Source organism: Phalacrocorax aristotelis, chromosome 13, assembly GCF_949628215.1.
Source record: "Phalacrocorax aristotelis chromosome 13, bGulAri2.1, whole genome shotgun sequence".
NCBI classification, from domain to species: Eukaryota; Metazoa; Chordata; class Aves; order Suliformes; family Phalacrocoracidae; genus Phalacrocorax; species Phalacrocorax aristotelis.
The window spans coordinates 5604679-5632273 of record NC_134288.1 but is presented as its reverse complement, the minus strand read 5'-3'; the positions used below and the strand labels follow the sequence as shown (position 1 = coordinate 5632273).

At 49.4% G+C, this 27595-nt stretch overlaps 1 protein-coding gene across 1 annotated transcript in view; it reads right to left on the bottom strand.

The window, feature by feature from the left end:
* Positions 1–27595, bottom strand: part of PPP1R16B (protein phosphatase 1 regulatory subunit 16B) — a 60778-nt gene that overhangs the window by 19418 nt on the left and 13765 nt on the right. Inside the window, exon 2 of the mRNA XM_075108980.1 lies at positions 20957–21359. Within this exon, the coding sequence (XP_074965081.1) occupies positions 20957–21203 (247 nt within the window). The 5' untranslated portion in view covers positions 21204–21359. The remainder of the gene's footprint in view (positions 1–20956; positions 21360–27595) is intronic.

The window sequence follows — 27595 nt, the reverse complement described above, 5'->3', positions numbered from 1 at the left end:
TTAAAGTGTAATCTGCTAAAACATCAGCCCCTGCTCAACAGCACCGTGTCTTACTGGAAATGCTGCATTGCCACGCAGTGCTGGAAAGGAAATGTCTATAAAAAGTCCTCCCCTTTCTTTTTTTTTTGGTCAAATAAAGAGAGATTGTGGTTTCCTTTTAAAAAGCAAACGCTACAAAAAGAAAACTTCCACGCAAGTTTAGCAGCAACCTGAACTTTACCAGAGAAGCATCAGCTGATCCTGAGCAGCAAATGTTTTTGCCACCTGTAATTATTCTGCAGCAAATTTTACCTGATGCAGTAATTTGAATTTCAACAGAACCTTTCATATAGAGATCTCCCAAAGCACTGCTGCCGTTAGCCGAGCGAGCTCCAGGCCGTCTCCCAGGATTTTACAATTAGTATTCGCCTCGTTGCACACGTGACATCTCAGCCTCAGTTAGACCAGGACTCTGGAGGCTCAGGTTTCTTTGCCAAGGTCACAGTGACAGTCCACGGCACAGCTGTGACACTGCCCTTGAGTCCCAGGTCCCAGCTCCACCCTTTAAGCACAAGAAAAGCCTTTCCTCTCCCCCGTCCTCTTGGTTGCTCAGCCAAGAGGAATTGGGCAAAGCAGCTGAAGTCTCCACGCTAACAGCTTCAACAGCAACCAGCCCCCAAGGTGAACCTTGTATTTGACAGAGTGCAGGAATTGTGCCCATGGATATTTTGAAAACAGAAACGGAAGCCACGGCTCAGCAGCAGCTCTCCGCGGGTATCGCTCCCTCGGGAAGGTCTCCACCGCTCAGCTCGGACCCGTTTGCTGACCACACTGAGGAGCTGAGCTGGGTGAGGAGAGCAAGTTGCAAGAGGTGGGGGAACAAGGTCATCTGAAGGGCTTGCAGTGTGGCAGCACGCTTCATTTAATTATGAATCCGGAATGATGCTGTCACCAAGGTGGAGAATGAAGCAAGTTTGGTCATCAAGCCTTCAGACAACCATCCCTCATCTTCACCAGCAACCCAGCCAGGACAACCTCTTTTGTTATCTCCCCTCTCAGAAGCCCAAGTCTCAGAAGTTTTCAAGTTTTGGGGGCTGATCAAATCCCCACTATTCCCCCAGAGTGTCAAACCACTTCTCTTTCAATTTTCATTGTGGCACCTATGGCACGCAAACAAATCCCACAGTCTAGAACTTTTTTGTACTAATGAAAAAGCTCATTCCATTTGCTCTCCAGGTCCATCACCTCCAATCCCAAAGCAACCCCTACGGCGAGCGTCACCCCCGTGCAGCTGCTGCCTCGCGGCGCCCGTGACAGCCAGACCCTGGCACGGGGCGCAGAGGCAGCCGTCACGGGCCACCGAGCAACTGCGCGAAGCCCCGCAGCTAGCGGCACACTGCCCCTCGGCGGGACCTGGCCTGGGGGCACGGGTGATCCTCGTACCACCACGTACCAAGCAGGGGCGTCTCCACGCTGCAAACTTGTTTTCAAGAAAACCGAACAGATTAGAGAGCCACAGAGACTGCTCTCCCAGCCCTTGGCAACCAACAAACCCTTGTCAGAGACGTCAAGAGAGTTTATCCGTGACCATCGTCAAAGGTATTCAGCGCTGCACGGAAACTGGTTCGTACATTTAAGAGTTGAATCAGAAGTTTGCACCTGAGCTCGGCAGAAATGCAGGTTTTTCACAGCTCCAGTAATACTCATCATCAGTGAGACAGGCCTGACAGAAGGTATATAAAGAAACCTGTGTGATGGCTGCTGTGCACAGAGGGCACTAGTGCCCCCGGCCAGGGGCTGAAGCTGGACACCATCCACCTTGTAGGCCCTGCCCCTGATCCAGTTGTGGGTGGCCTGCTCAATAAAGATCACAGCATAACCTCGCTGCAGGTTGCTAGTCGTGCAGTCTAAATTTAAGATCCATTATCTTGAGCATCCACGTTAAAAAAAAAAAGACAGTGAGTGGACAAAAATTTAATTTTCTTAACGTTTCCTACTTTCATTGAACAAGGTTTGAAACCCCCTTCCATGACTCCTCAGAGACTGCGAAAGAGACCTTAAATGATGTCAAAACAAGGGGGCACGCAGTGATACGATCTGGGTTGGTCTATAACCTTTGCATACAGTCCACCTTGTTTTCATAGCTATTTCACCTGCCCCAGCACAGAAAGTTGAAAACTCTCTCAAACCTCTGTCACAAGTTCTGTGAGGTGGTGGGAAGCAGAAATCACAAGTAGGAGAAGATGAGTGTTCCAAGGCTGGATGATGCAACACAGCTTTGTGGTTGCTGGGAGGTTAACCCATGGGGAAGCAGCTTGAGAGCTTGACAGGTCATTTAGACTCTTAGAAAGAAAAAAGTCCAACTTGTTGCCTTCACCCATCCCTGCCATATCCGCAGACACCAAAGTGCCAGCCTCATGCAAAGTCAAAACAAGACAGCTTTTGCTGCCAGCTCTACTCTGCTGAGCTTCCTGAGCTTTGATGCAGTAAAGAAAGAAACTGCACATGGGGTCAGGAGCACTTTCCTTTTTAGTGAGTGGCTCCTTCACTTTCAAAAGCCATCTCAGTCAGCTTAAAACTTTCATCTGCAGAATATAGCTTGAATTTGGCAAAAACCCTTCAGATCAGAGCTGGGCAGAGAGAGAAAAGCAGCTCCCTCTCACAAACTGCTGAGGAGTTCTGTATGTCGTGGCAGAGGAACAAGGATGCTCCCTCATGAGAGGGGAGGTCTGGGGTCCAAACCCACGGGCACAGCTCACGCCCAGGATGGGAGCTCAGGACGCCCAACACTTACAAGACTGCTCTAACAGCCTTCGGGGTCAGTCTAGGAGTAAAACTTAAAGTCAAGAGGAAAAGAGCTGAAATTCTCTTCCAGAAAGTGCGTTGACCAAGTGCTTCAGACCAAGTCTCTCATGTTTCATCCTGTTTCTGAGATAAGCACTTTAGTCTCAGCGCATACAGTGAATTTATTTATTTTACTTTGTGAGTTTTAGTACTAACAAAATGCATAGTTTAAACCACCAAATTAAAAAATACATAATTTCTACAGCTCTCATGCAGGTTTAACACATCCCATTTATCAGAGCAGTACCTCTGAACATTGAAGACCACTCCCTGATGCTGGGAACAAGGAGTTGCAGGGAGCAGAGAGAGCGCAACGTATCCTGCTTCTCTTCCTTCGTCCCTTCAACAGGTCTCCTGACCTGGGGTGAAAGACCCTGCCCAACTCTCCATGCTAGTATTGCAAGCCAAATGCTTCCCATACACTCTTCAGCAAAAGTTAGCTCAGAGAGTTATAGTTTTCCTTTCTGCAACAGTGGATAAAAGCTTTGGTTTGCCAAAGCGTATTGCATTTCCCAAGAAAACTGCAGTTTTCAAAAAATTAACAGTCATTAACATTCCCCATTAAGTTTTGCCACTAAAACGGCAGGACCATTCTCCTCTCCACAGCAGTGAGAACTGCTTACTTCTGTATTAAAACCAGTTTTGTTAATGAACCATTTTATTCCATTCTGTTTGCTTATAAGAGCGCTCCACCGGCAGAACCCTCACATCAGGGTGATTTTTGTTACATATTTAACACTACAAGAGCCTAAGCGTCACAGGCTGCCTTTTAGCTGTCACAGTGCAAGAAAGGCGACATCCATCTTCTCGGTTTGAATGGCAGGTTGCCCTGTACTCACTGCATCCCTTACACCTCCGTATGAGCGAACGGGGAGGGAGCCTCCTTATGCTCTCCTGCCACGCTGCCAGCCGTGGCTGCTTTGCGCAATGGAAGAGAAAAGGCTGCATGATTAAATTACCTAAAAACCCCTCGACACTTTGGATATTAAGACAGACAAGAGGAAAGCCAGGCTTCAGCTTTGCGTCATCTCCCATCGATTCCACAGACTAATATTTTGACTTAAAAATTCATAGTAACAACAAAATGCTAAACCCACCTTAGTAAGTTCATTGAAGTAATTAATGCTTAAGTGGCTGCTTACACTGCTCTGCTGACAGCGCTAATTACAGGTTGCAGAGGTGGATCCCAGTGACAGCGCAGGGAACCAGTAGTCGGTTTGAGGCTCGTGCACAGCACTGGGAAGACGTGCAGTCCCATGCCACCGCTTGGGCCAGATCCAGCGCTCCCCTACTTTTTCCTGCTACTAAAACCAAAATCCAGTATCTCCAGCACTGAGTAAAACTGAGCAACTGTGACAGCTTCTGGTGAAACAACACTTATTTGCCTGCTGACCACCATCCAGCAGAAGAGGCCCGTAGCATCTTACTCACTCATTTTGAAAGCAAGTCCTTCAGCAACAGGAGTGGGGCTGGTTAGCCAGGGTGACAGGGCCCTTACAGACCATCGTGAGGATAGGAATCAGTGTGCTCTGGCTCCTGGAGATAGCACGGAGCATTTTATCCCTTGTAAAGCAAAACGGGAGGGTTGCACTCTCACTCACTAAACCAGGGGTGTAGCCTTCTTCACACAAGCAGCCCTGGCCTTCAAACATGGGCAGAGGTCCACATGCTCAGTGTCACTTGTGCCAAGAGCACTTATACCTGTTTTGGGAGATGCAGGAGATCTGATCATTGTTACTAGATCTGTGATCAATTATAAGATCCCTCCTCAACTGTTTTTGGTCCTACCTTTGTCTGGAAAAACCAGAGTCTTAAAAAAATTGAATTATTTCCAAGCAACTATTTAACAAATGCTTTTGCGATGTTTCCCACATTTCACAGAGTGAAGCAAATCCCAGAGAAATCCTGTTTTGCTCTGTACATCTCATCATAAGGAATAATTCTCGGGGAATGGAGCCCACCAGACCAGGAGCATCCAATGAGGCCTGGACCTCACACAAGCAGCTGCAACCAGGACAGTTGTATAATGGAAACCTGACCTACAAACCTTGAAGCAAATTCTAGCTATTCCCTCTCGAAAAGCGAGCGTGCAAAGGCTGCACGCTGCTTCTGGCCTGGCTGCTGCCAGCTCTTGCAGCTGCAACCCTCTGCCTTGGCTCCACGCCCCGACAGGACCACTACCTTTTCTCCATCTGGCACACACGGGAAGAAGGGGATCACCAGCAAAAAGCAAGTTAAGGTAGGCCCTGGTTGCATAAGTTGCACAATCTGTGCAACCTGTTACTAGGGGACAGAGCACGTTTTGCTGACCGAGATCTCCACGCATCACCACGTACTTTTGGCTGAAGGACACAAGGAAGAAGAGCAGGCTCTGGCACCACCTCTTCCACCCAACAGGAAGCAGCAAAGCAAGGGGCGGTTTCCCAACAAACGTGCATCCCTCATAGGTCAAACGGCCACATACGGTGCTCTGCGGACAGAACAACTGCAGGGGCTAAAAGGAGCAAGATGACAATCCAGCTTGGCATGAGACACAGATAGTTTTCGGGACAGACTGCATTAACCTCTTCACTGCTGAAGCCTGGCTCCTCAGCAGGGCTGTTCCTCAAGAGGGTTGTTTCTCTACACAGATGTAAAAACAGCAAAGTGTTTGTGCCTGCAATGCACAACAGCATCAAAGAGATTAAAAAGGCAAACATATGCACCAGGGATTTCTATTAAATAAAACACCCATAAAAGCAGAGATGAATGCTCAGCACACGCAGGTGAGGTTCAGGTGAGGCCATCCCCACTGCAGGTGGAGAAGGGCTGTGACCTGCAGAGTCACCATGGGAAAGGAACAAGACGTAAGGCAAAGCCATCTCCTCCACCCCAGCACCAGCCTACCACCACCAGTCACGAGAGCCCCAGTCAGATGGGAATTCAGATAGACCTGACACCCAGAGCAAGGGCAAGATGTGCAAATCCTCCCTTGGATTTCTATTCTGCAGTAAAATTCCAAGAGTTTTAGAGAGAGATTCTTCAATGAACTGTGGGAGGAGCAGGAGCTCTTATAAGGAGGTCCTTACATTGTCAGCAGTTCTGAGATGCTTTGGAACCATCTGGTCCCTCCTTCCTCCGCCCAGAGTATTTAAATCAAGGCGTTTCTTCAGACAGTGGACTAGATTTGAATGACAAGGTTTCCCCAACTTCCTGGTTGGCAACCCCCTCCTTTCCAGTATTCTCGCTGGAAATAAGGAGAAATTTGCTGTCGATGAAGCACATTCTGCAGGACTAAACCAGCAGCGAGAGGCAGGGGCCAGGCTACACTGACCCACCGACGGGCCCTGGCTGGCCACGTTCCTCGACCAGCTCCCACGCGTTCATGTCACGCAGGGTACCGTATCTCCCCTCGCAGATAACACTTCCCTTCCACAAGAAAAATAGCTTGATAAAAACTGCTGACCCCTGCTTGACTTGTCACAAGAGAAAAACAAAACCAGTTTGGAGTCAGGCAAGGGCTACATGAGCCTCTGCGGAAGGTGCTCCTTCGCCTCCCCCTGCCTTTCCAGGCAGTCAATTAGAGCGCGTTAAAGACAACAGGAGGAATGATATATTTTAGACATCACATGCAACTGCAGCGGAGAATAACTCACTAAAAACCCGATTCACTTAACTGTACCAGCAGCTTTGCAAAACCCAGGTGACTTTGGAGGAAGCCAGTGCCTTGCTGCCGCTCTGGGTCACGGGAAGAGCAGCGCCGCAGCCAAGCCCCGGCATGAGGCAGGAACACTGAAATTTCCCCCAACTATTCTTATCTTGTCTCACAGTAACTCCAGGCTCATTTTCAAAACCGGGGCCTATTCAGAGCAAACAAACAAGCCACTGCATTCACTAAACCCTGCTGCGTCCAGGAAAGCTCTGTAAATCTCCTGCACAGACAGGGTTTACGTGCAGAAGTGACAAGAACGTGCATCTGCGATGATTTTATGGCATATCAGCACAGATAATGGTTTTATGCTCCTAAAACCAGGTGATTTAAATTCCAGGGTGTCACAGATTTTAATCCTGAGCTAATTTTTCCTCTCTTCTATGTTCTAGCATACATCACCATTATCGAGAGAGCAGAACTCACAAAAATCAGATTTCCTGAAGATAGAGTACAAAAAAAATAATGTTTTCTATGGCAAATCAGTTCAACAGAGGCTCGATAAAACATGATTGATAATTAGTGTTTTCTTTTTGACCATTAGTAGCAATTGTCTTCTCCTTAAATATAGTGCATTTGCCAATTTAAAACTAATCTGTCCAAAAATAAAACAAAACATCTGGAAAAAAATTCCAGTGAACATTGGCTAAGATTTTCAAAGTTATATACCAAGGCATCACCTGCTACAGCATCAGACAACTCAACTGTAATTAGGGTAGAGCCGAGACGGCCTTGCGGAAAGAGCCATCAGGCGAACGGAAAATGGATGGGAATAGCTAAATCAGTTTAAGTTTCCCCTAACACAGGGAGATCAAAAGAAAACTAACCCGATTAGGAAGGAGAGAGACACTGATCCAGATTCATCAAGCAAAGCAGAGCAGCTATAAAGTGACATTTATGGTTGCTTTCATTACCAGGGCCGCACAAAGCAGCCAGCACGTACCAGCAGAGCTGGCCCAGATTTATGGGCTAAGGGTAGACCCTTTTAAATAAGGACAGCTTCCTTCCCCCCCCCCCCCCCCCCCGCTTACTTTCCCAGTTAAGCAGCTGTCCAAAAAAGAATAGGCCATTAAAAAAGCCCCCCCAAATTTAATTAAATAGAGTAGCTGATGCTCATTGCCTGTTGGCAGTGCCATTCTCCCTGCACCAGGCAGCTTGTCCTGACTGCGGGCAGGTTGACGCCACATTGCCAGACCAAGGCTTTTGGCTCAGCCCATTTCAGACAGCGGGAAAGGCCATGCAGGAGGGATGCAGTTCAAGTGCTGGCTGTGCCCATGGGCAGGTCCCCAAGCATCCCGCTCCAAGGATGCACGCCAGTGTGGTTACGTGGTCCCTGATACAAGCTGGCATTCGGACTAAGGCAGGGCACGTCAGTGCTGCCCCCAGGGATGCTTGCAGCACTGAACCTTGTGGGAACACCATGCATGCACACCCCAGGGGCGCCGTGCCTGCCTTCCCAAGGGAAGCCCAATACAACTTGTGGTACCTGCACCAGCCCTGGCACTGCCAGGACACCAGGGAGCCATCACCTACTCCAGCAAATCCTCTCCCCCGGCAAGATTACCTTACTCTTATGCACAGCTGCCACCACCGCTTACAAGGGACTAATTTTAGTTAAATGCGGCCACTCAGTGACTTGCACTCAGTGACCTGGGCTCCTACACTCTGCCATCCACAGCACAGCTACGGGGCTTCTCATTAACACCGGGGCCAGCTCCTTCGCGACCAGACGCACCCAGGCTGGCAGGGTAAAAAGCCCCCCAGGGAGCCCCTTGCACACCCGCTCTCCCCAAACCCCATGGGAACGACTCACTCCCCAGGGCTGAGGACAGCACAAAAAGCTCCCCCCGCCAGCACTCTGTGAGAAGGCTGCCCTGGCAGCATCCCCGCTAGCTCCTGCCAGTCCCGCTGCTTTCCGGAGCTGCGTGCATCCCCTGGGATGCACAAGCACAAGTACAGGTTTGCTTTCCAAAGCACAAACCCGCCACAGCCCGTGACGCTTCTGCTCAGGTTAAACGCCTAAACCCACAGGTCAACGTCTTACACAAACACTCTATACATTTGGCAAATTGTGCCAAATCTAATGGGGTTTTTGTTGCTGCAGGAGACTGTCCCAGAGCCAGGGGCAGGCTGCACCGATCTCCCTGCCCCTACACTGTCTGCATCCAGCTCTGGCAGGGAGACCTCCAGCCTTCCCTTCACCTACCCCGCAAGCATTTCTACCAAAACACCCTCTCCAGTCGCAGCTCTGTCACCCCGCTTGCCTTTGCTAACAGCCCTCGGAGTGTAACGATGAGACAAATGCTCCCATACAGAAGCAAGACCCTCCCGTAGCATCAGGAGCACGCAGAAGCACAGTGCGCTCCCAGGTGCCGTGCACCGGAGGCACTCCTGGTTCTCCTGCTTCGAAGCTATCTCCTGTCCCCTGTGGGAAGGTGCCCCCCGCCCAGCAGGCCTGCCACGCTTCTGCCGCAGCTGCGGAGAGTTCCCACCTGCCAACATGAGCAAAGGGATGCCCACAACAAATCAGCCAGTGCCCAACATCCTCTCGCCAAACCTCCATGTTCATGCACAGTTGAGACGCTGTTATCTCCCAAGGAGTCGATACTGAGTTGGATGTCATTAGGATTTATGACAGAAACTGCTTTGGGACAGGGCAAAACTGCAAGGCCAACTTTGCCCACTGCAGTGTGGATAAATATCCCTCTTTTGCCCCCCAGTTCCAAAACCCCATGGTCTGTGGGTGGCAAAGCTGGTGTTTTCACCCCCCAGTTACACAGCAACCACTGTTGCTGTCTTAACCCCTCAAATCAGCCCACTGGGTTTTGGACCACTCTCCAGCATCCCAGCTGCGGCATCTCAGGACCTCCACGTGTGATGCTGCATGGCAGAGCTCTTTCCAGAGGGCACAGCAGAGACAGCACAGCTGGCGAACAAGGTGCCACAGCGATAAGCAGCATGTTGCAAGGAGGAGCTTTAAATAGATGTGAGCAGCTCAGTGGGTAGGTAAACAGGATCCCCCCATTTCTTTCCTGTTCCACAGCTGGAAAACCCACATCCCCTTCCTCTGGGAGGGGAAGGAGGAAGGTGGGGAGCCCACACCACCAGGGTTTGTTTCCAGAACTGGCTAATGGCTGCCACGGGGAAGCACTCCTCCCCACAGCAAAGGGATGAGATGTTTCCGCTGCTGCTGGGAACGCCTGGTGCTGACTGGGGCAATCCCCAAGGGGGAACAAAATGCCATGCCAGCATATTTTAATACTGTGGTGTAGGAGTGCTTAACTGGGTGGTGTTTATACCAGCATCCAACAGAAAGGAGCTGAGCATCTTTCAGATGGACTCTGTATTCTTAAGGAACACAAATGCATTAGGTGATCAAACCAAACTGACTTCAGCAGAAGTTAAAACATCCAATAACTTGAGAGATCTGTGCCAAAATCCTCAGGGATTCACAGGAAGCCCCTAGTTAATGGTAGCTGAATGTGCTCTTACTGGAGCTTGGTCCAGGAAGGCTGAATGAGCAGCACATTTCTGGAAGCTTTCAAACACAAAAGACTAATTCAAGCACCAAGCAAAGCCAGATTGCCAGACCTCTGTCTTGTCACCCTCGCACTGCTCCAGGCACGGCTCCTTCCACCTCTAGCTGCAATTCAAACTGTCAATGCCACTTCATAGGAGGAAATACATCAACAAATATTCCCCTTCAGCTAGAAGACAAGTCTCTGAATGTAAGTGAAGCACGAAATACTTCCTGTTCTCTTGTTTTGTTAGGGTAACTGGACAGATCAACGCTGCAATATTCCTGCTACTAAGCACATGGGAAATCTCAGAGCAGTGAGTGATACAATGCAATGCTGACCCAAATCTTGAATCCACGCCAGACTCAATGCTGACCAGTCCTCAAATGACAGTTTTCCTGTCTCTGAAGAGTGATGGAAAGTTGTCACAGATGCAAATAATTTGGGTCAGCAGGCAGAGTGGCAGCTTGTCCGTAGCTATTTCACAACCGTGTGATTAAAGTTACAGAAGAATAAATCTACTATGAAAGCACACAGGGAATCCTGCTTAGATGCCCTTTAAGATGAAATTTTAAACTCACTGGCCCTTCTAATAAAAGCAAAATGGACTTCCAGCATCTCCTCATGAGCCGCTGTCACCTACCAACCCATATACATTGTGGTTTTGGCAGAGCATCCAGCAGCAGGTTGGAAGTTGACTGGTTACAGCCCAGACTGGAGCTTCATATCACATTCAGGACTTGCATCACTGTTTTGACAGCCCAAGCTTTAGGAGGAAAGAAAACCCCGTGATCGGCTGCCTGACAGCCAGGAGGATGTCACTGCAGATCCACGGGGACCGTCCTCCTTCGCTGGAGCTCTGGCTCTTTCTAATGCCTGCTATTTCAGGCTACCAAACCAAAAATTTTAATTGAATGAAGAGTCCTATTTAAGTTCCCGAGGAGCCTTGCTCTGGCCTTGCTAATTAAAGACAAACTAGCAGGATCTGAAGTGAAAAAATAAACCAGGTCTGAGAAGTTCGAGAGTCACAGGAAGAGTCTGAGCTCCTAAGTAGGTTGAAACCCGCTCTTTGGGGGAGCACCACGTGTCACTCAGCCCCAGGTTTCTAAGTTAGGTCCTGGTCTCCGTAGAGCTGACAGATTCTCCAGAGTGTTAATCACAGCACCCCAGTTCAGATCTCACCTGCCTCCACTGACAACACGCGAGAACTGAACCCAACGTTGGTAGACAGACGCAGAAAGTGCTCTTCTCACCACATCCTTAACGCGAATGAAATGGCTGTCCTTTACTGCATCGCTCCTTCTCCTCTCCAAGAGGCTGAGGGCTGGTACGGGTTTTCAGGTGACTTCCTTATCCCAGGCCACTGGGCAGACTGTGGATGTCCTGTAGCAATGAAACCTCGGTGCAGCAGAGCTGCAGAGTCCATTCCTGTGCAAGGACTGCACGCTTTCAGTCAGAAATATTCTGCTGGTAAAATTCTGCTTTTATTGAAATAGATGGTTTTTTACATAGAGGATGCTTCAGACTGGGTAATTTGAAGGACTCTGAATACACCAAGCCATCCTGTCTCACTGCGTTCAAGCCTTATCGTTTCAACAGGAACCATGCAAGTATCAGTACTTGATCTACAACCTTTGCTGCTCTGAATCAGACCGCAGTGGAAATACTTTGAAGGTGCCGGAATCTCCCCCACCCACTCAAAATGTGGATCTTTCCAGACAGATGTAGGTGTAACAGGACAAAATACAAGCTGCATACAGATAACGCCTCTCTGCTACGGAAACCATCAGCTGCTAACCGGGCTAAAACAGGGCTGGCGCAAGCAACGAGAAGGGTGTGAGGTTAACTCCTGCTCTAGTCTCCTCTTTTTGGAAGTGGATGCTATAGCAGTAGCCCTGGGAAGGAGAAAAAACAAAAGAGTAGGGTTTCTTTTGTTGTTTCATGTTTTTTGGGGTTTTTCTTTTTGGTGGGTTTTTTGGTTGGTTGGTTTGGTTTTTTGGGGTGAGGAGGGGTGATTACCAATATGATCTCTTTTGTCAGCCCAGGTAAAAGCACACAAATTGAAATGAGACTTTGGAAGCTTCCCCTTGCAATTCAGAGCCCAGTGCTCTTACACTCAAGACAGGAACCACTCCTCTGTGCCACCTTGAAAGCAAAGCCAGGCAAAGCAGACAAGACCACCAGGAAAAAGGGAATTGAGATCTAGCTTGAAATCCTTGGCCAAATCGAGATGCTACGAACTGTTATAAAATGCATGCGGAGCATGAGGAGCACAGCTGAGCAACTAAAGCCAGTTTCCTACATGAGTAACATTTATAGCCAGCCTACCTCAGGCTATCTAGGGAACCTGGAGGCCAAATTCAGCAATAAGCAGTTGCAAATTGCAGGGACCTCAGTGGAAACTGCTTCCGCTTGCTGGTAGCTGCACATGGGCTCTTGTTCCCCGAATTACAAGGAGTGCAGGGTGCTTGATTGCATCTTGGCTCTTGATTACAAAGGCATCAGCAGACAGAATTAAACAGTTCACTTCCTGGCCTATTTAGCATCTGTTAGGTGACAGGTTAGAGGGTAGGCAAGGCTTAGGAGACATTTTTAACAGTTGTGCCAGAACCTGATTTTTATATTATTATTATTTTTTGTCAAGACATTTGCAGTGGGTGATAAGGTTTCCCAAAGACCTTGCCAGGCTCCAGGGATAAAAACAAGCAGTGAAAGTGTATGTAAAAGCAGCTCTACACTAGGTTATAAGGCACTGCCTGAACTGGCTGCCATAGCAACTGTTATTAAAGAAAGAATTGGAGCATTCTTCACGGAAGTAGGAAAACTCGTAGTCAATAAGTGGAAGGATGGGATGCAAAGCAAAATAAAGGGGAATAAAATTAAGCAAGTGGGAAAAATATGCAGAAGTGAATGAGAAGCAGGGCTGCTTGCACAGGTATCTTGTGTTGCACAGATGCCTATAAATACACTAAGACAGATACCTAACTCCAGCCTCATTAGCAGGCATTTTAGATATAGTTGATCCTGCCTTGGGGCAGGAGGTAGATTACATGACCTCCTGAGGCCCTCTCACCCTCTATTTTCCATGATTCTAGGAGGAAGAAATCTACACTAGCTGAGCTGACCTGAATCCAGAGAGGCAGGAATTTAAATCTGGGGAAAAAAAAATAGATTTAATCCACTTTTCAAGTTCTCCTTGACCAGAAGGGGCAGAATGCAGAGCCTGCAGCCACAGCTTACAGCCAAGTTCCTCCTGTCTGGAAAATATATCCACGTACTGCATCTTCAGCTGCATCAGAGTAAAGCAGCCACGTGAGGCTCAGCCCTGCAAGGAGGCTTCATTTCCCCACCAATATTCATTTGCAAAGAAGAGGTAGGTTTTGGGTTGGTTTTTTTTGGGGGGTGGGGGGTGTGAGGTGGGGGGGAAGATTCAAAATGCACTTGAAAACACAATGAGGCTGCAAAACTCCAGGTACCAGCGAGCTCTCAGGAGTGATCAGGCTAACATCTTATATCCTTTTGGCAGAACTGGATTAGATATCGCAACATAGCACTGCGGCGAGGCACAGCCTTGGCCATCAGAGGTCATGGCCAAGGTGGGAAGACAGACAATATTTCACTCCAGGATGCGGCTGCTTATTATCAGAAGATACCAGAGGTCTCCCACTGAGCTGCTATTTATGCTCTGAGTTATCGTTATTGGAGTGGGACAAAACACACAGTTAATCGGAACGTAGGAAACAGCACACACCTGGAAGCAGCCAGGCAGGCAAGAAACACGTTGCCTGCAAGAAACCCCATGTCACAGCCCCCCGGAGCGAGGAGCTGGCTGGGCTGTAGCGTCAGCCCCTCCATGCCATTATCCCACCGCACAGGCAGCCAGGTGTGCTGCTTTCAGCGCTTGATCCGACCCACATCCACGGCCATTGCTACACTTCCACGCCTTGGTCCCCCTCGTGCGGGCGGCAGGCAGTGATCCTCCCGGGGAAAATCACAAGGACAACCAAGCCAGGAAGTTACTGGCTAGAAAAAGGCACCGATGTATCAGCAAGTGTTATCAGGCTCAGACTGGGAAATTCTGGCTTCGACATTTGGCAGCCTGTAGGTATCAGAAAATAAGCAGCCATCCAAGACTGCCTCCATGTCATTGGAAGCAGAGCAGCCAGGAGAGGGAAGCGAAAGGTTAAACACCAGTGATTTAGCACTTGGTTGTATGCACAAGCAGCCCCAGGTACCTGGTTGAATTAAGGTTCCATCGATAATCTGCCTTCAGCTGACAAAAGTCCTGACGTTCCCAGTGAAGGCGGCCGTTGTGTCCTGAGCTCTCCCTGCTGTGATTTGGCTGGGCAGGGTTTGCAGAGCAGATGGTGACCTTACATATCCTACCTACTGCACCTAGCATGCACAACCCTAAGAGTTTCAGCCTTTACTCCCCACTGGCCAGACCTCCTTTCAAAAGGGAATGCTCCTTCCTCACAGTTGCATTAAGCAGCAACCATCGACAATACTGATCGACCAAAGGAAGGCCCAGTTTGCATTTAGGGAAACACTAGTTCCGAGTTTCCCCTCCAAAACATATTGTAGCCAAATTCTAGAAGCCGACTGACTGATTTAAAGCCACTTCCAGTAAGAAACAAAATCTGGGATTGGCAACAGTCATTGGCCGACCCCTATTTGATTTAAAACACCTTGAATCCAAACAGACCTTCCTTACTGGAGGGACAAGTAGTCTGAACCCAATATTTATTCATTGTCTTGTAATACTATTACAAGATACATAAGAAATATTCTCAGTGGTATCAGAAACGGTGGAAGCTGGCACACGCGTAAAAGTCAGGAACCGAAACACTGTGAAACCAACCCATTTCCATCACGCTAGCTGAGAACACGCGCTCTGCTGAAACACAGCGCAAGCGGAAAGATGTGCCCACGGAGGCACGGGTGGGCAGCCGGGCCTGCAAGAGGTTACGGGGGGGGGGGGGGGGGGGGGAGAGGTTTAAATTTTGATCAAAAAAATTCCAGTCAGGATCCCTACGTCACCGTTTCTTAGCAAGGACGGTCAGAGCACATTTGCATGCACATTTTCAGTTCTCCTTTTAGTCAAGAAACGCAGTTGCTCACTGCGCGGGGTGCAGGAGGGAGGCTGCTTGTGCTACGAGCCTCGTTGTAACCAAGAAACACAAAAGATGCAGAATTTCTGGTCTGGAGGTATGGAAAGAGTCTGTTTCCCAACTCACACGTCTTGAAATGGCAAGCAGCGAGGCTCAGTGCATGCAACAGCCAGCGCCCCAAGAACAGACACCCCGATCCTTCTGAAAGGGATTAAGAAGAGGCTTGACACACTGAAACCAAAGCTCTTCCACAACAGCTGGTGTCACGTTTTACAAAATACATTCTGAAGTTAAGGAAAGCTCATTTTGTTCTTTAAGGAAATTTTAAAAAGTATCAAACATGTTTTTGTTTAAAGAAAGGGTTTGAAACAAAATGTTTAAGGTGACTCCAGGTTTGGGGAGGGAGAGGAAAACCTGAGATGGTCTTTCAGCATTGATTTCCAAACAGAAAAGTTGGCATTTCAAGCTCTTATGGAAATGGAAGTAATTTTCCCACTTGACTGAAATTCCAGGAAGTCAGAGAAAAAAATATTATTTACTTGTTATGACAACAAAGAAAGTTGCACATTCAATATTGCTTATGCTCCCAGATGCCATCTAGTTAGCTGCCATATGCAAGCCACCCCGCATTGGCATCACATCCAGATTGCACAAAAAAGCAAGTTAAATGTGGCCAAATATGTGAATCTGCTTTTGGAAGACACTCCAACCACTATTAACAAAATTAACAAAATCCATCATTGCCAAGAGTTCCCACACAGCTTCCGGAAGAGGACGGCTTCTGTTTCCACACCTATGGAGTTTAAAACTCAAGAAACGCCTTTATTATTGAACAGAAGCTTTTAATTTCTGACTCAGGTCATTCCCCAAATACCCAGATATACACTCAGACTGCTGGCGATAAAAGAGATTTTTTTTCAGAGCCCTTCAAAGGGCACAAAACCCAGGAGAAAAATCTTCTCAGACATAAATGCACTTGCTCATAGACACGGACACAGGAACCCCGTGTAAAAAGCTTCAGGAGACTAATAATGTGGGTGGAAAATTAAGGCACCTCATAAACGGTTTTTAGTAACAAGGGAACAGATCACATCAGCTTGGAAAGGTTAAAGAAAGCAATTTATAGACACTAATTAGGGCCTCTTTTTAAAGTGCCTTTGCAAATGACAAGGTTGGTTTTATTCCAGAAAGGTGCAAAGGGAGCGCAGTAGGAGCTGCCTGGGGATGGCTCCCAAAAGGGTTTACTGCGCTCAGCATTACCGCACGTTTACAGGAGATTTAAGGGTCGGCATGAAGGGAAACGTGGGGAATGTATTTGTATAAATAAGCTGTGCAACACTTATACCCTCCCGGGGAAATCGTCTTTGCACCGGCGCAGCTCCCTGCGAGCCCCAAGCCCGCACCCGCTGCTCTGCTACGCGGGAACCGTTTTGCTGGATGCTGAGTCCAAGGTCAAACCTGAGTTTTCATTCACTTTCTGGCTCAGCAGCCATAAGGCTCTACATGGTTGAACTTCTGCAGAAACGTTGTTTTATGCAACACTCTGGCTCTGACAAAGTTTTGCTTGCAGGATGAAGTGCCAGAAGGTGGGAGCTGAAGGACTTTGCAGCAGTGCTTCCCAGAGCCACGGCCGGGAGGGCAGCCTGCGGGGAGGCAGCTCTCACCCGAGAGCGGGAGAAACCAGGGCACCTCCAGCAGCACTGGAAGGTGAACCGGTCCTTTGGGGGCTTTATTTCTCCATTGGTTAGCGGAAGGGAACACAGCTCACCCCCCAGCTAACACGAGCACCTCCAGCTTCTGTCATACAAGCGGAAGCTCCCGCTGCAAATGGGCCAGGTGTGCAAAGGGACTTCAGGCAGCAAACGCCACGTGTCTGTACAGGCAGCCACTTTATCCACCTCTGGGATCTCTTTCTTCAATTCACAGAACACCAGCTCCTCTCCCTGTGCTCTGGGGCGGCTCAGCGATGTAGAAAGACCTGGACACGACAGCCCTGCAGCAGCCAGGGCTGCTTTCAGGGACGAGGTACTGCCCTGGGAATGCTGGGACCAGCCTCCTCCCCACAGTTTCTGCCCACTACCTTGCAGGATGGCCTTGAAGGGCCTCAACCTTCAGCAGCCCTCACAATTTCTTTGCAATTAGTACAGTACCTTATAAAGCATCGCTTTATTGCATTACAAAGCAACTCTCCTTTGCAGCCATTAGAACAGCCCAGAGGTTGCATACAACATTGGTGCTCCCTGGAAGCTCTGTATGGACTAAGCATCCTCTGCTTTGCACCATCCCCCTGCAACCAGCTCAGATCACTCCTAGAGCTGGATGAGGGTTTGAACATATTTCCACTCAAAACGGTGATTGTGCATGATGCCCCCCCACAGCATGCCCTTCCCAGCTCCTCTGCCGGGGAGAGCGGAGTGGGTCCAGTGTGGCAACTGGGAGTGCTCTGCTCTCACCTCGAAGCTCACCCCTGAACTGTCTGTAAATATTTCAGCTTTCTGATCCAGAGGCCCCAGGCAGCACACTGCAGCCCAGGGGAACCGCTACCCTCGGTCTGAGGTCTCTGCCCATCACCTACTTCTCCCCAGTGCGACTGTCAGCTCACATCTGCCACCAGCGTGTTTGCAGTGTGCTCCCTACCCTGGTTCTGCCAGCAGAGATCCAAAGGAGCTTTTAATAGCAGTTTGTTTGTTAAACCTGAGATATTTTGACAGATCTGTTGCAGAAGATGTGAGGAGCAAGCAGGCAGGAGCCATCACCCCTGCCCATGCCAGGGCTGAGGTTCCCTGGGAGCCCTTGCCTTCAGCCCTGCTTCACCACCATGCTGAGATACAGCAATTCTGCAACATGCCCAGTCACCCGTGGACTCATCAGCCACAGAGTAACCTGGATTTCTTACATGGAAAGAAATCCTCTTCTCCAACACAGTTGTATTTGCAGAGCCAGAGAAGTCACAGGCTAGGTAGAAAGACTGGATGGCTCAGCCTGGTGACCATGCCATCGATGGCAGAAGGAAACGGGCCGAGGGAAGGTGCTGCAGATACCCACGGGCACATGGGAGCTGAGCAAAACAAGCACTGCTCTTTCAGTTACACCTGGGCAAGGCGCAGGCAAAGGACAGTGAAGTCAGCACGTCCAGGTCACAGGGACATGGGGCTGCTCCCTGAAGAGCAGGGCAGGGTTGTGCACCCACCGACTCCATCCTACACGGCTCAATCCACTGCCTCCATCAGGAGGTTATGTCAGGTAACCGGCCGGACGACGAGCCAACTCGCTATTCAACTCTGCTTTCTTTTCCTGGATTCCATTGCGCAGCACCTACTACCCTCCCCTCTCCCAATTCAGGAGTGAGAATGTTAAAAAATAAACACAAAAGTGCAGAAAAGTAACAGAGAGCAGAAGGGGCACACCCGCTCAGAGGCAGCTCGGAGGTGACGTGTGCCAGCTGCACCCCCAGCTCTCTAACCTTCCCCCCGCTAACTTCTCCACTTCTTAATCATTTCTATTTCACCTCCCCCTCCACTTCCCACATGGAAACAAAAGATGATTCATACACCAAAATAATCACCTGGGACCTCCAAAAGCTCACAAACTTCTTCACTTTGGCCCAGGGCACTCGATAAGGAGTTTTCCCAGTTTAGCATCTGAGTTTGACCTGCCCCCTCCTCCCCTTTATACTGGTCCCACAGCACAGAGGGAGCAGAGCAGGGGGAGAACCTGCCCACACACTATTTTTCGGACTTAAATTAATTGACCACAAAGAAAAAAAAATTAAAAATTTGAGGCATCTGAAAAATCCAGCTATACAGGGGAAGCACCTGTGGCACGAGGGATACTGCCCCTGCTCTCTCCGGCAGGTGGAGAGGTTGATTTTCCACCGAGCAGGGAAATGCCTGTATCACATTTGGTGTAAGCAGCCTTGCATTGGAAAGAGAGACCAGCAGTTAAAGCCCCCTGCGTGGGCTTGCCTACAGAGAGGTCAACACGATTATAGTACCAAAAGAGACCTGCTGCAATGGATTTTCTCTTACGGGAGGAAAAGGCTGAAGCTGCGAGCTGAAGGTTCAACTCCTGCACCCCCAACGTACCCACGTCCACATGCAGCGCGAGACCGTCGTCCACAGGACCTGTGACACCAGTACGTTAGTGCCGCTGCCTGAACACACGCCAGCTCTGCCCGCTCACTGCCCTCAGGGTGCACAACTACGCTCCACCAGCGCCGTGTCTGCACACGCCTCTGCCATTTGTGCATCTCTCGCAAAATAAGCATTTGTAATGCAGACAGTGAAGGATCTTTCCTCCTTCCAAATGCACAGATCCAAAAAAAAGCCAGAAAGTGCCGAAAGCCAGACTACAAGGCTGGGCCTCTTGCAGGCCCGTTGGCCCCATCACACCTTCCAGCCCAAGCACTGAGCAGAGGCGCTATCGCCGCACTGAGAGGACGAAACGCTCGTTGTCCACCCCAACGCTGTGACCTGTCACTTACAGATGGGCAGCTGGGTACCAAACCTAGAGCCATCTCCTGCCAAGCATCTGCCAGCACGGGCAAAGGCAACACAAGTCAATCTGTCGTCTCAGGCAACGCCAACAGACACAATTTCACAGTAGGGCTCTAGTTGCTTCACTGTTGGGGCTCACCTAGAAGACTGCAACAGCTCAGAGTGAGAAACACAGGCTCATTGAAGCAAAGAGCCGGAACCAACTGCTAAACCTTTAAAGCAAGGATGAAACAAATAAAAGCCGGTGGTTTCCAGGGCATTATCACAGGTCTGCTCTCTGCGAGAGAGGCTACGAATGCACGCAAAACCACAGACACACAGCAGGGCTTGGCAAACACCTGTAACGCACTGCCCAGGCAGGCATCGCTGTCCACCACCAAAGCACTCCATTTCCAAACAGCTGCAAAACATGCACACGAGGACAAGTTACAGTGCACAAGAGGCCTTCTCAGAAACAGAGACACGACGAGGTCCTTGCCTTCCACCCACATACCAGGCAAGTATAGACTGCTTCTTTCAAGAGTTGCCAGGTTTCCTAAGCATCTCCCTTGTCTCTGCCATGCCAAGGGATCATGAAAATCACCCCGATTCTGCTGCCTGCAGAGCAGCAACCCCAAGAGCTGCTCCAGGTTTTCTCCAAGAAATGTCTTTACTTCTCTGCTGAGAAGTACGCTCTGGCTCCCCAGAGCTTACAGGTTTTTCCCCATGCTGTGGTGAGGCTAACAGGGATTGACTTTTAGACATTTTTTTTTTCTCCTTTCAGATTTTGAAGCAAAAGCAAAGCACTTTGAAATGGTGCAATTAAAATTTCTGAACAATTTGCAGTTCTCTTCTATAGGAAGCATTAAGCAAAGCCATGCTTTTCAGTATTCTGAATAGGGAAAAGATTCATACATCTATGTAGCTCTCAATCCATCCCCCCAAGCAGGAAAACTGAAGAGATTTACACTGACATGTAAATCCCTGCAACAGACTTCTATAAAACCACTAAAACAGGCACACCCAGAAGGCAAAGAAGTGTTTCACACCTTAAAAGGAAAGAGACAAAAGCTGCCTCCCTTTCCCCAAATCTCAGTCATAACTCCTGCCCTATCCTGGCGTTTGTGCACCCACTCCTGATGTCAATCTAAGTAACGCTGATGTCACACAGTGTTTTGAGGACCCCATAGCTATGTCAGAGATGCCAACGCTCTAGAGACTAACACCACGTCAAGGGTAGTCCAGCCCATGGATGTCAACACAGGTGCCTCTGCGCACCACAGCACTACACAGACCTCACAGGTAGCCAGACAAAGACATTGCCAGACACAGGGGCCGTACCTTCCTCCAAGTCGTTCCTCAGAGAAGCTTCCAGCAGAGCAACACTGGCTTCAAAACACACTTTCTTTCGGTTAACAGCATTTCTCTTCTTTTCATGCTTCCGCTTCTTGTGCTGCATCTCCTTCTCATACTGCGCCCATTTCTTCAGCTGCTGAGCCCTCCGCTTCTGGGCTGCCCGCAGCCTCTCCAGTGTGGGCACCTTATCCAGCAGCTGCAGCTCTGTCAGGAGGTCCACGTGGGCATCCATCGCTTCCACTGAGAGAGAGGGGGTAAAGGATGTCCCAGCGGGAAACAACGTCCCACCGCAGGTCCTCTGGATCACAGCTGCCTGCTGCTATACCAGCATCCTGAGGCCAAGCTGAGAAGGGCCCATTGCAGTGTCTGATGAGAATACGGTGGAAACCTGAAATGAGGAGGAGAGTGTGAGGGATCAAGTCTCATCACCCTGCGCGGCAAGCAACTAAGACCAGCCCGTTGGAAAATGCGACAGACAACACCTACCATCTCAAAAGGTAGCTCACTTAACTGCACTTTAATTGCTTGGTTCTCGCTGGCCCTTGTGATTCCACCTTTCAACCACTCTCAACCCAAAACCCTCTTGATTAAGCAGTAGTTTAGTGTGTAATTTATTTACATCTATAGTTCAAGACAGTCCTCTCTTACGAGCAGAAGAAAGTCTTAATGAGCAAAGATTTTCCATAGTATTTGATATCATTCCTCAGACAACTCAGGAAAGATTCAAGTCCTGAGACACATCCTTTCCGCCAGCTGGCCCCTTCCAGCATAACCACCACCCTCGTTAGAGGTGTCCCCAGCGCCGCAGCCAGGACTGCGCTGCACTGATGCACACCAGCAGCCACAGCCCTGAAGCATTTCAGTCTGAGCAGCAAAACACTGGGCAGAGGGGACCGGACCATGACTGCAGTGGCAGAGCCCAGGGCAGCCAGACACCAGACAAGGCCACCCCAGCACACATAACCCAGGAGCCAGAGGCTGGAGGTGCATGGGGCTACCTGTCCAGCACCCCGACACCAAGCAGGTTTTCCCAGAGAAGCTCTACTCACCAGGAGCATTATCTGTGCTCTTCTACTTCATCCATCAGCGCCTTCCCGCCCCAGTCCTAGCTGAGGGCAGCAGACAGTAATACCTCCCTGGGAGCTACATCCTAACATTTAACCCACCCCAGCTACTTAAAAACATGGGGTTTTCTGTTCATTTCTCTCTTCCTTCAGGTCTTTTCTTCACCACACACTAGCTCATTCTGGTTTTGCTGTATGGGCTCCACAAGCACAGCAACAAGAGCAGTTAAATCACAGCACCAGACTCTCAGTGTGACCACAAGAGACCTCTGAGCAGCACTACCCGCAAGCAATCAACCGGGGGCCCACAGGCAGCTGCCCAATCATCTGCTACAGAGAAGGAGGAAACAGCCCAGATTTAAGGAGCGGTCCAACAGGGAAAGGTGCATTTGAAATAAAGCCAGTGTCACGAGCAAACTGAATGAGTCCTTTCCAAATAGACCCATGCAACGCACATTGAATAGCAAGGTAAGGATGCCAAATCGAGGTAAGCTGCAAATAAGCACATGTGAGATGAGAGCTCTTATGGTTCAGCCAGCTTGGAGAAGACGAGAAAGAAAAAGTTGATGGGGAAGGGAGACTGTGGAGAGCTTAAGTATTCACAAGCACCCGAGAAAGCCCCAACAGGGCAGCTGAAGCTACTTCTTGCTCAACTGTCCTGCTCAAAAAGAGAGGAAGCAGTCTTGTAAGCAACAGATGCAAAGCATCTATGGGAAAAAGAGCAGCAGAAGAGCTAGACCCAGGTGGGAGATGTGGTGAGGATACCAAACCTTAACCCATCCAGCCAACCCAGGAAAAGCCACCGGTCATCCCTCTTCAGAGGGAGAGGCAGCCCAATCAGGGAAGCATTGCTCTGAGGAGCTGCAGGGAAATGTCCATGCCATGCAGCACATCCACCACGTCCCAACGAATTTTGCAAGGTTGAGCCATCCACTCCTTCCAAACACTGCTACAGACCTTCCACTGGGGTTTGACCTTACCTATAAATATCTCGGCAGACTGACAGCGAGGCATGCCATTTCCTCCGCGAGATAATTGGTTTGAGAACTGAAAACAAACTCAGCCAGAGCACACAGGCAGGTCCCCAGCAGTCTCTTTATCCAGTAAATGGCCAACAGAAAGCCAAGGGCAGCTTCAGCAGCACCTGCAAACCTTATTTTGAGGGTTTCAGGATAGAACTGAACAAAAAAACCCTGTTCCATCCAATAAGAACTTAAGATTGAAAAAAATGCTTTAGTTCCACATAGGGACAAACCCAAATCCTTGCAGAGTTTTTCATAAGAGAAATTCAAACACTTGCCTGAGATGGAAAATATCAACTTATAACTTTAGCATGCCACTGGAAAGTGAGGGAAGCGTGCCATGGCTCCTCCATGGCACAAGAGCCCCACACAGCTCTCCCTCACCCCTGCCCACAGTCCCCACAAGCCGGGACTTGCCACAACCCCCAGAAACCCTGGCAACGAGAGTGGCATAAATGCAGCCCCACTTTCCAAAAATCTTTTATTTTGGGGCAGATGCATTTTCCAAACACAGGCACTTGGCTGGAAAGCTCTTCGCCACCTCTCATGAACTCAGCTTCGCACAGCTCAGCTCCTGCCCCTTGCAGGCATTCCTGGGAAAGTATCTTTTTTGGCAATCTCCGCTCCAGTAACGCAGGCTGCAGATCTGAAGCCCCGTTTACAATACCTCGAGGAGGCGAGATAAGGGCAGGAAATGCCTCTCGGCATAGCACACTCGGCACTCCCACCCTGCTCCTTTTGCAGGCCACTTCTGCCATTGTTCACTGAAAGGTGAACAAATATTTTCCAAAACACACCTGAAGTAGAAACAAGGACCTAATTTTGCAGGTTTAATAAAGCAAAGTGACCTTATTCCAGCATTTCCCTGTTTACCAAAAAAACGCTGGAAGCTTACTTGGTGGTATCAGGACTGCACCTTGGAAAGAGCAACAGGACATTGATTTATAAGAAGCGGAGAAGCGTGGCTTACTCTGCTTGCCCATGTTTCAGCTTTGCTGCATGCACCTCATCCTTCAGCAGTTGCTCTGCTCTCACAGCAGAACAAAAGGAGATTTGAGTGGCCTACAGAGGTGAATGAAATGGGGAGGGGAGATCCACGAACACCAAGAGACATCTTCTGGAAGTACTAGACACCAGCATCTCCTCAAACCAACCAGCAAGTGAACCTCTAAAGGAGCAGAGAGGTCACCCAGAAGGGGACACAGCTCAACTTCTCCCAGACTTAGATACAAGTCCCCTAGCACCCTCGATGGACCCCAGAGCCTCAGAAAGACTTTGGCTCCATTACTCCAGCTGCCTGTTTTCCAATTACCTAGTTTCTTCTCTGTACCAAAAACAAGGCAGTTTGACTTCTCATTGCACAAACCGGTCGGTCTAACTATAGCACTGTTTCAGGCCCCAGCATTTGCTTACCTACAAAATGACACAGAAGCTGGCTGTATGGGTGTCTGTGGTTTGCAAGGCATCGCATTTTGGTTTCTGTTTTATTTAAAGAACAAGAGGAAAAAAAAAAAGTGCTGTTCCTCGTGTTCGACCGAGCTGAGTTTCCATGAGCTCAGCAGATCTGCCTGCCGCCGTGCTGAGAGCATCCTGCTAGATGCATGCGGCCCCCAGCCCCGCGGGGACAGCGGGTGACTATTTCAGGGGCCAAAAGGAAGGTGAGGCACTCGCTATTGTATTGTGCTCGTGCCATCGCCATCCTCTCGGCGCTGCGGCAGAGAAAGACACGCTCCAACCATGTCAAAGGCCAGTCCCTACAAAGGGCATGCAAGTGTTGGCACACAAAATCGTTTTTAAGAAAAGTTTGCATTTCCTGCACATTTTGTCTCAACTTCGTACAAGATTCATCCCACTAAGCTCAAAAGGACTTTCAGGGCGCTGGTTACTCACTTGCAATACAAGAAGAGATGGCAATTCTGTCAAGTGAGAGTTTACTGTATCAGTGGTAGCAACAAGCTGCCTACCCCATACCACCAACCCTGCCTGGAAGGGTCCTTCATCTCCTATGCACACACTTCTTCCCATTTCACATTCAGAGGTTGGCACGTGCATCCCACAAAGGAGAAAACCAAGTGCACTTATTTTCCTGTTCCAGCACACACTCAGAGCTGCCCCCCTCGACCTTCCTACAAAGCACCAGACATTAGAAAAAACTTCTTCACCGAAAGGGCTGTCAGGCCCTGGCACAGGCTGCCCAGGGAGGGGGTGGAGTCTCCATCCCTGGAGGTATTTAAAAGAAGGGTAGACGTGGTGCTTGAGGATATGGTTTAGTGGCGGACTTGGCAGTGATAGGTTAGCGGTTGGACTCGATGATCTTAAGGGTCTTTTCCAACCTTAACGAGTCTATGATTCTATGATTCATTCAGCGTGCACTTTGCCATAATATTGCTGAGGTTGGAGCGGGATCCATTAAAAGAGCCATGTTGCTGACTGATGCTGGAGAGCCTCCTCATCTGCCCACCAGACGATGAAGCTTGAGCTAAGACCTGCAAATCCTCTGTCACATCTCCCTGAGGCACTACTTAAAGCACAGCATGACACTGAAGCAGAATGCAAACACTTACACGAGTCCTTCACTTAAGTGTCATCAATTGACTTTGGGTTTATTCCACTTAAAAAACACAAACCATGGAAGAGCAGCCCTTGAATGGGACACCTTGAAATGAAATAGTTCAGCGACCAGAGAATTCTTTCAAGTTGTGTATCTTTCAAGCAAAGGTAGAAGTCAAGACCTGAGTACATGAGCTGCCACTTCTGAAGTCAAGATCATTCTCATTCACTGGATTGCCTGTGGGGAGGCACCTGCAGGATTAGGCCCAGGTGAAGCATCTGCATTTGCAGAATACAGTTAAGTCAGTGGCATGAACAGCAACAGAAATAACCCTCTCCTCCCCACCCCAAGCTAATCTTCTCTCAGCTGGAATTGGAAACCAAGCACAAAAGCCTACAGCAGGGACCTGAGCACATAAGCAGCCTGCAGAGGTGTCTGCCTGATTTATTTCATTAGGAGTCAGCTCCTGCATCACAGCAAGGCGAGGAAATGCCAAATTTACCCCTTCTGCTTCTTATGAGGGCCAAGGCCAACCTGTGCTATTCCTGCCCCACAGAATGCTAGATGATCAGCTCATCACAGTCCTTTTGCTGATCCCATCCTCTGGCAACGAGCACCAATGAAGAATTCACAGGCTTCTCTTGCAGGCATCACCTTCAGGACTGTCACTGCTTGGTGATACAAAGCAGCCAAAGGCACATGTTCTGTATTGCTGTCTCTGCTGTCGGCCAGGAGCTCCCCAGGGTCTGGAGGATGCAGCAGAGCAGCTTTTCATTGCTTGCTCCCTGATGACAGGAAGAGTGAACTGGCAGCCCAGCAGCTGTAACAACATCCAGAGATGGCCAGAAAGCCACCAAGAGGAGGTGACAGATTGAGGGACAGGCAGGAGCAGCAGGGAGAGAAAGGCACAGGAGTTCAACTGTCCCCAAGGGAGGACATAGGGGGGCTGCCCAAAGCGTGGATGTGCCATGGGGCTGACCATACGCAAAGAGCCTGAGTCTATTCCCTCCCTCCCTGCAGCCCAGGCCGGCGGTGAGAAGGGCAGCAGCGTCCCCCTCCCACCCCCCCCAGGGGAACACGCTCCAAGTCATTTCCTAAACTGTGTCACTGCCGAGCACGTAACCGCGCCGGCTCTGCCAAGGCGCTCCCCACCCTGCCACCGCCATGCAAGCTGCTCCCTGCAGCAATTCCAGTGCCTTCAGGAAGATGGGAAACCAAACCCTTCTCTGGCCTGCTGATGGGAAGTGATCCCTGTTCTAGGTCAAGAGTTCTTGGGTTTGTAGGGTTGGGGTCTTTTTTTTAATTAGCACAGGATGCATCAAGACAAGAGGGTCTTTTGTGCTAAGCTCTAGCGTAGAACCAGGGTTTCTTTCCTTGCTATAACTGCTTCTCTCACCTCCTACCTTTTGAAAAAACATTTCATCAGAGCATCATCAACAAGGACACTGCATCAAGCCCTACCACCCAAGTACCCAAACCGTTACAGCCTTACACACCTATAACAGGGGACTCGGCCACTGGGTCTTCCGAATGAAGACAGAGGGTCAGATACCAACAGAGACCATATGGCAAACTGGGAAATGAAGTTCAGATCACAACAGACACACCTGCCCCTCTGAGCAATCACAGCCCCACAACACTTGTTTTCGCCTGCAATGCTACAGGACAGTCATGTTTCCTACAAAGCCCAGGGGAGGAAGAGGAGAAAATGCCTGTGGAGAAAGGCTGAAGTGGTAAACAATTCAACATGCAGCATTTCCAGCCTAATGAAGGGTTTCCTTTCTTTTCTGAAACTTAAATTTTTGTTTCTCTAATATCACACCCTGCCAGACATGTTGTACCATCTCCCTTGTCTGGATCTCTGTGCAACGACTGACGCAGGTGGGCACTGACCACCATCTCCTCGGGGACGCCAGGGCTGATGGCAAAGCTGAAGTCAGTTACCTGCCACTGGTGACACACACCCTGAACACAGCCCAAAGCAGCA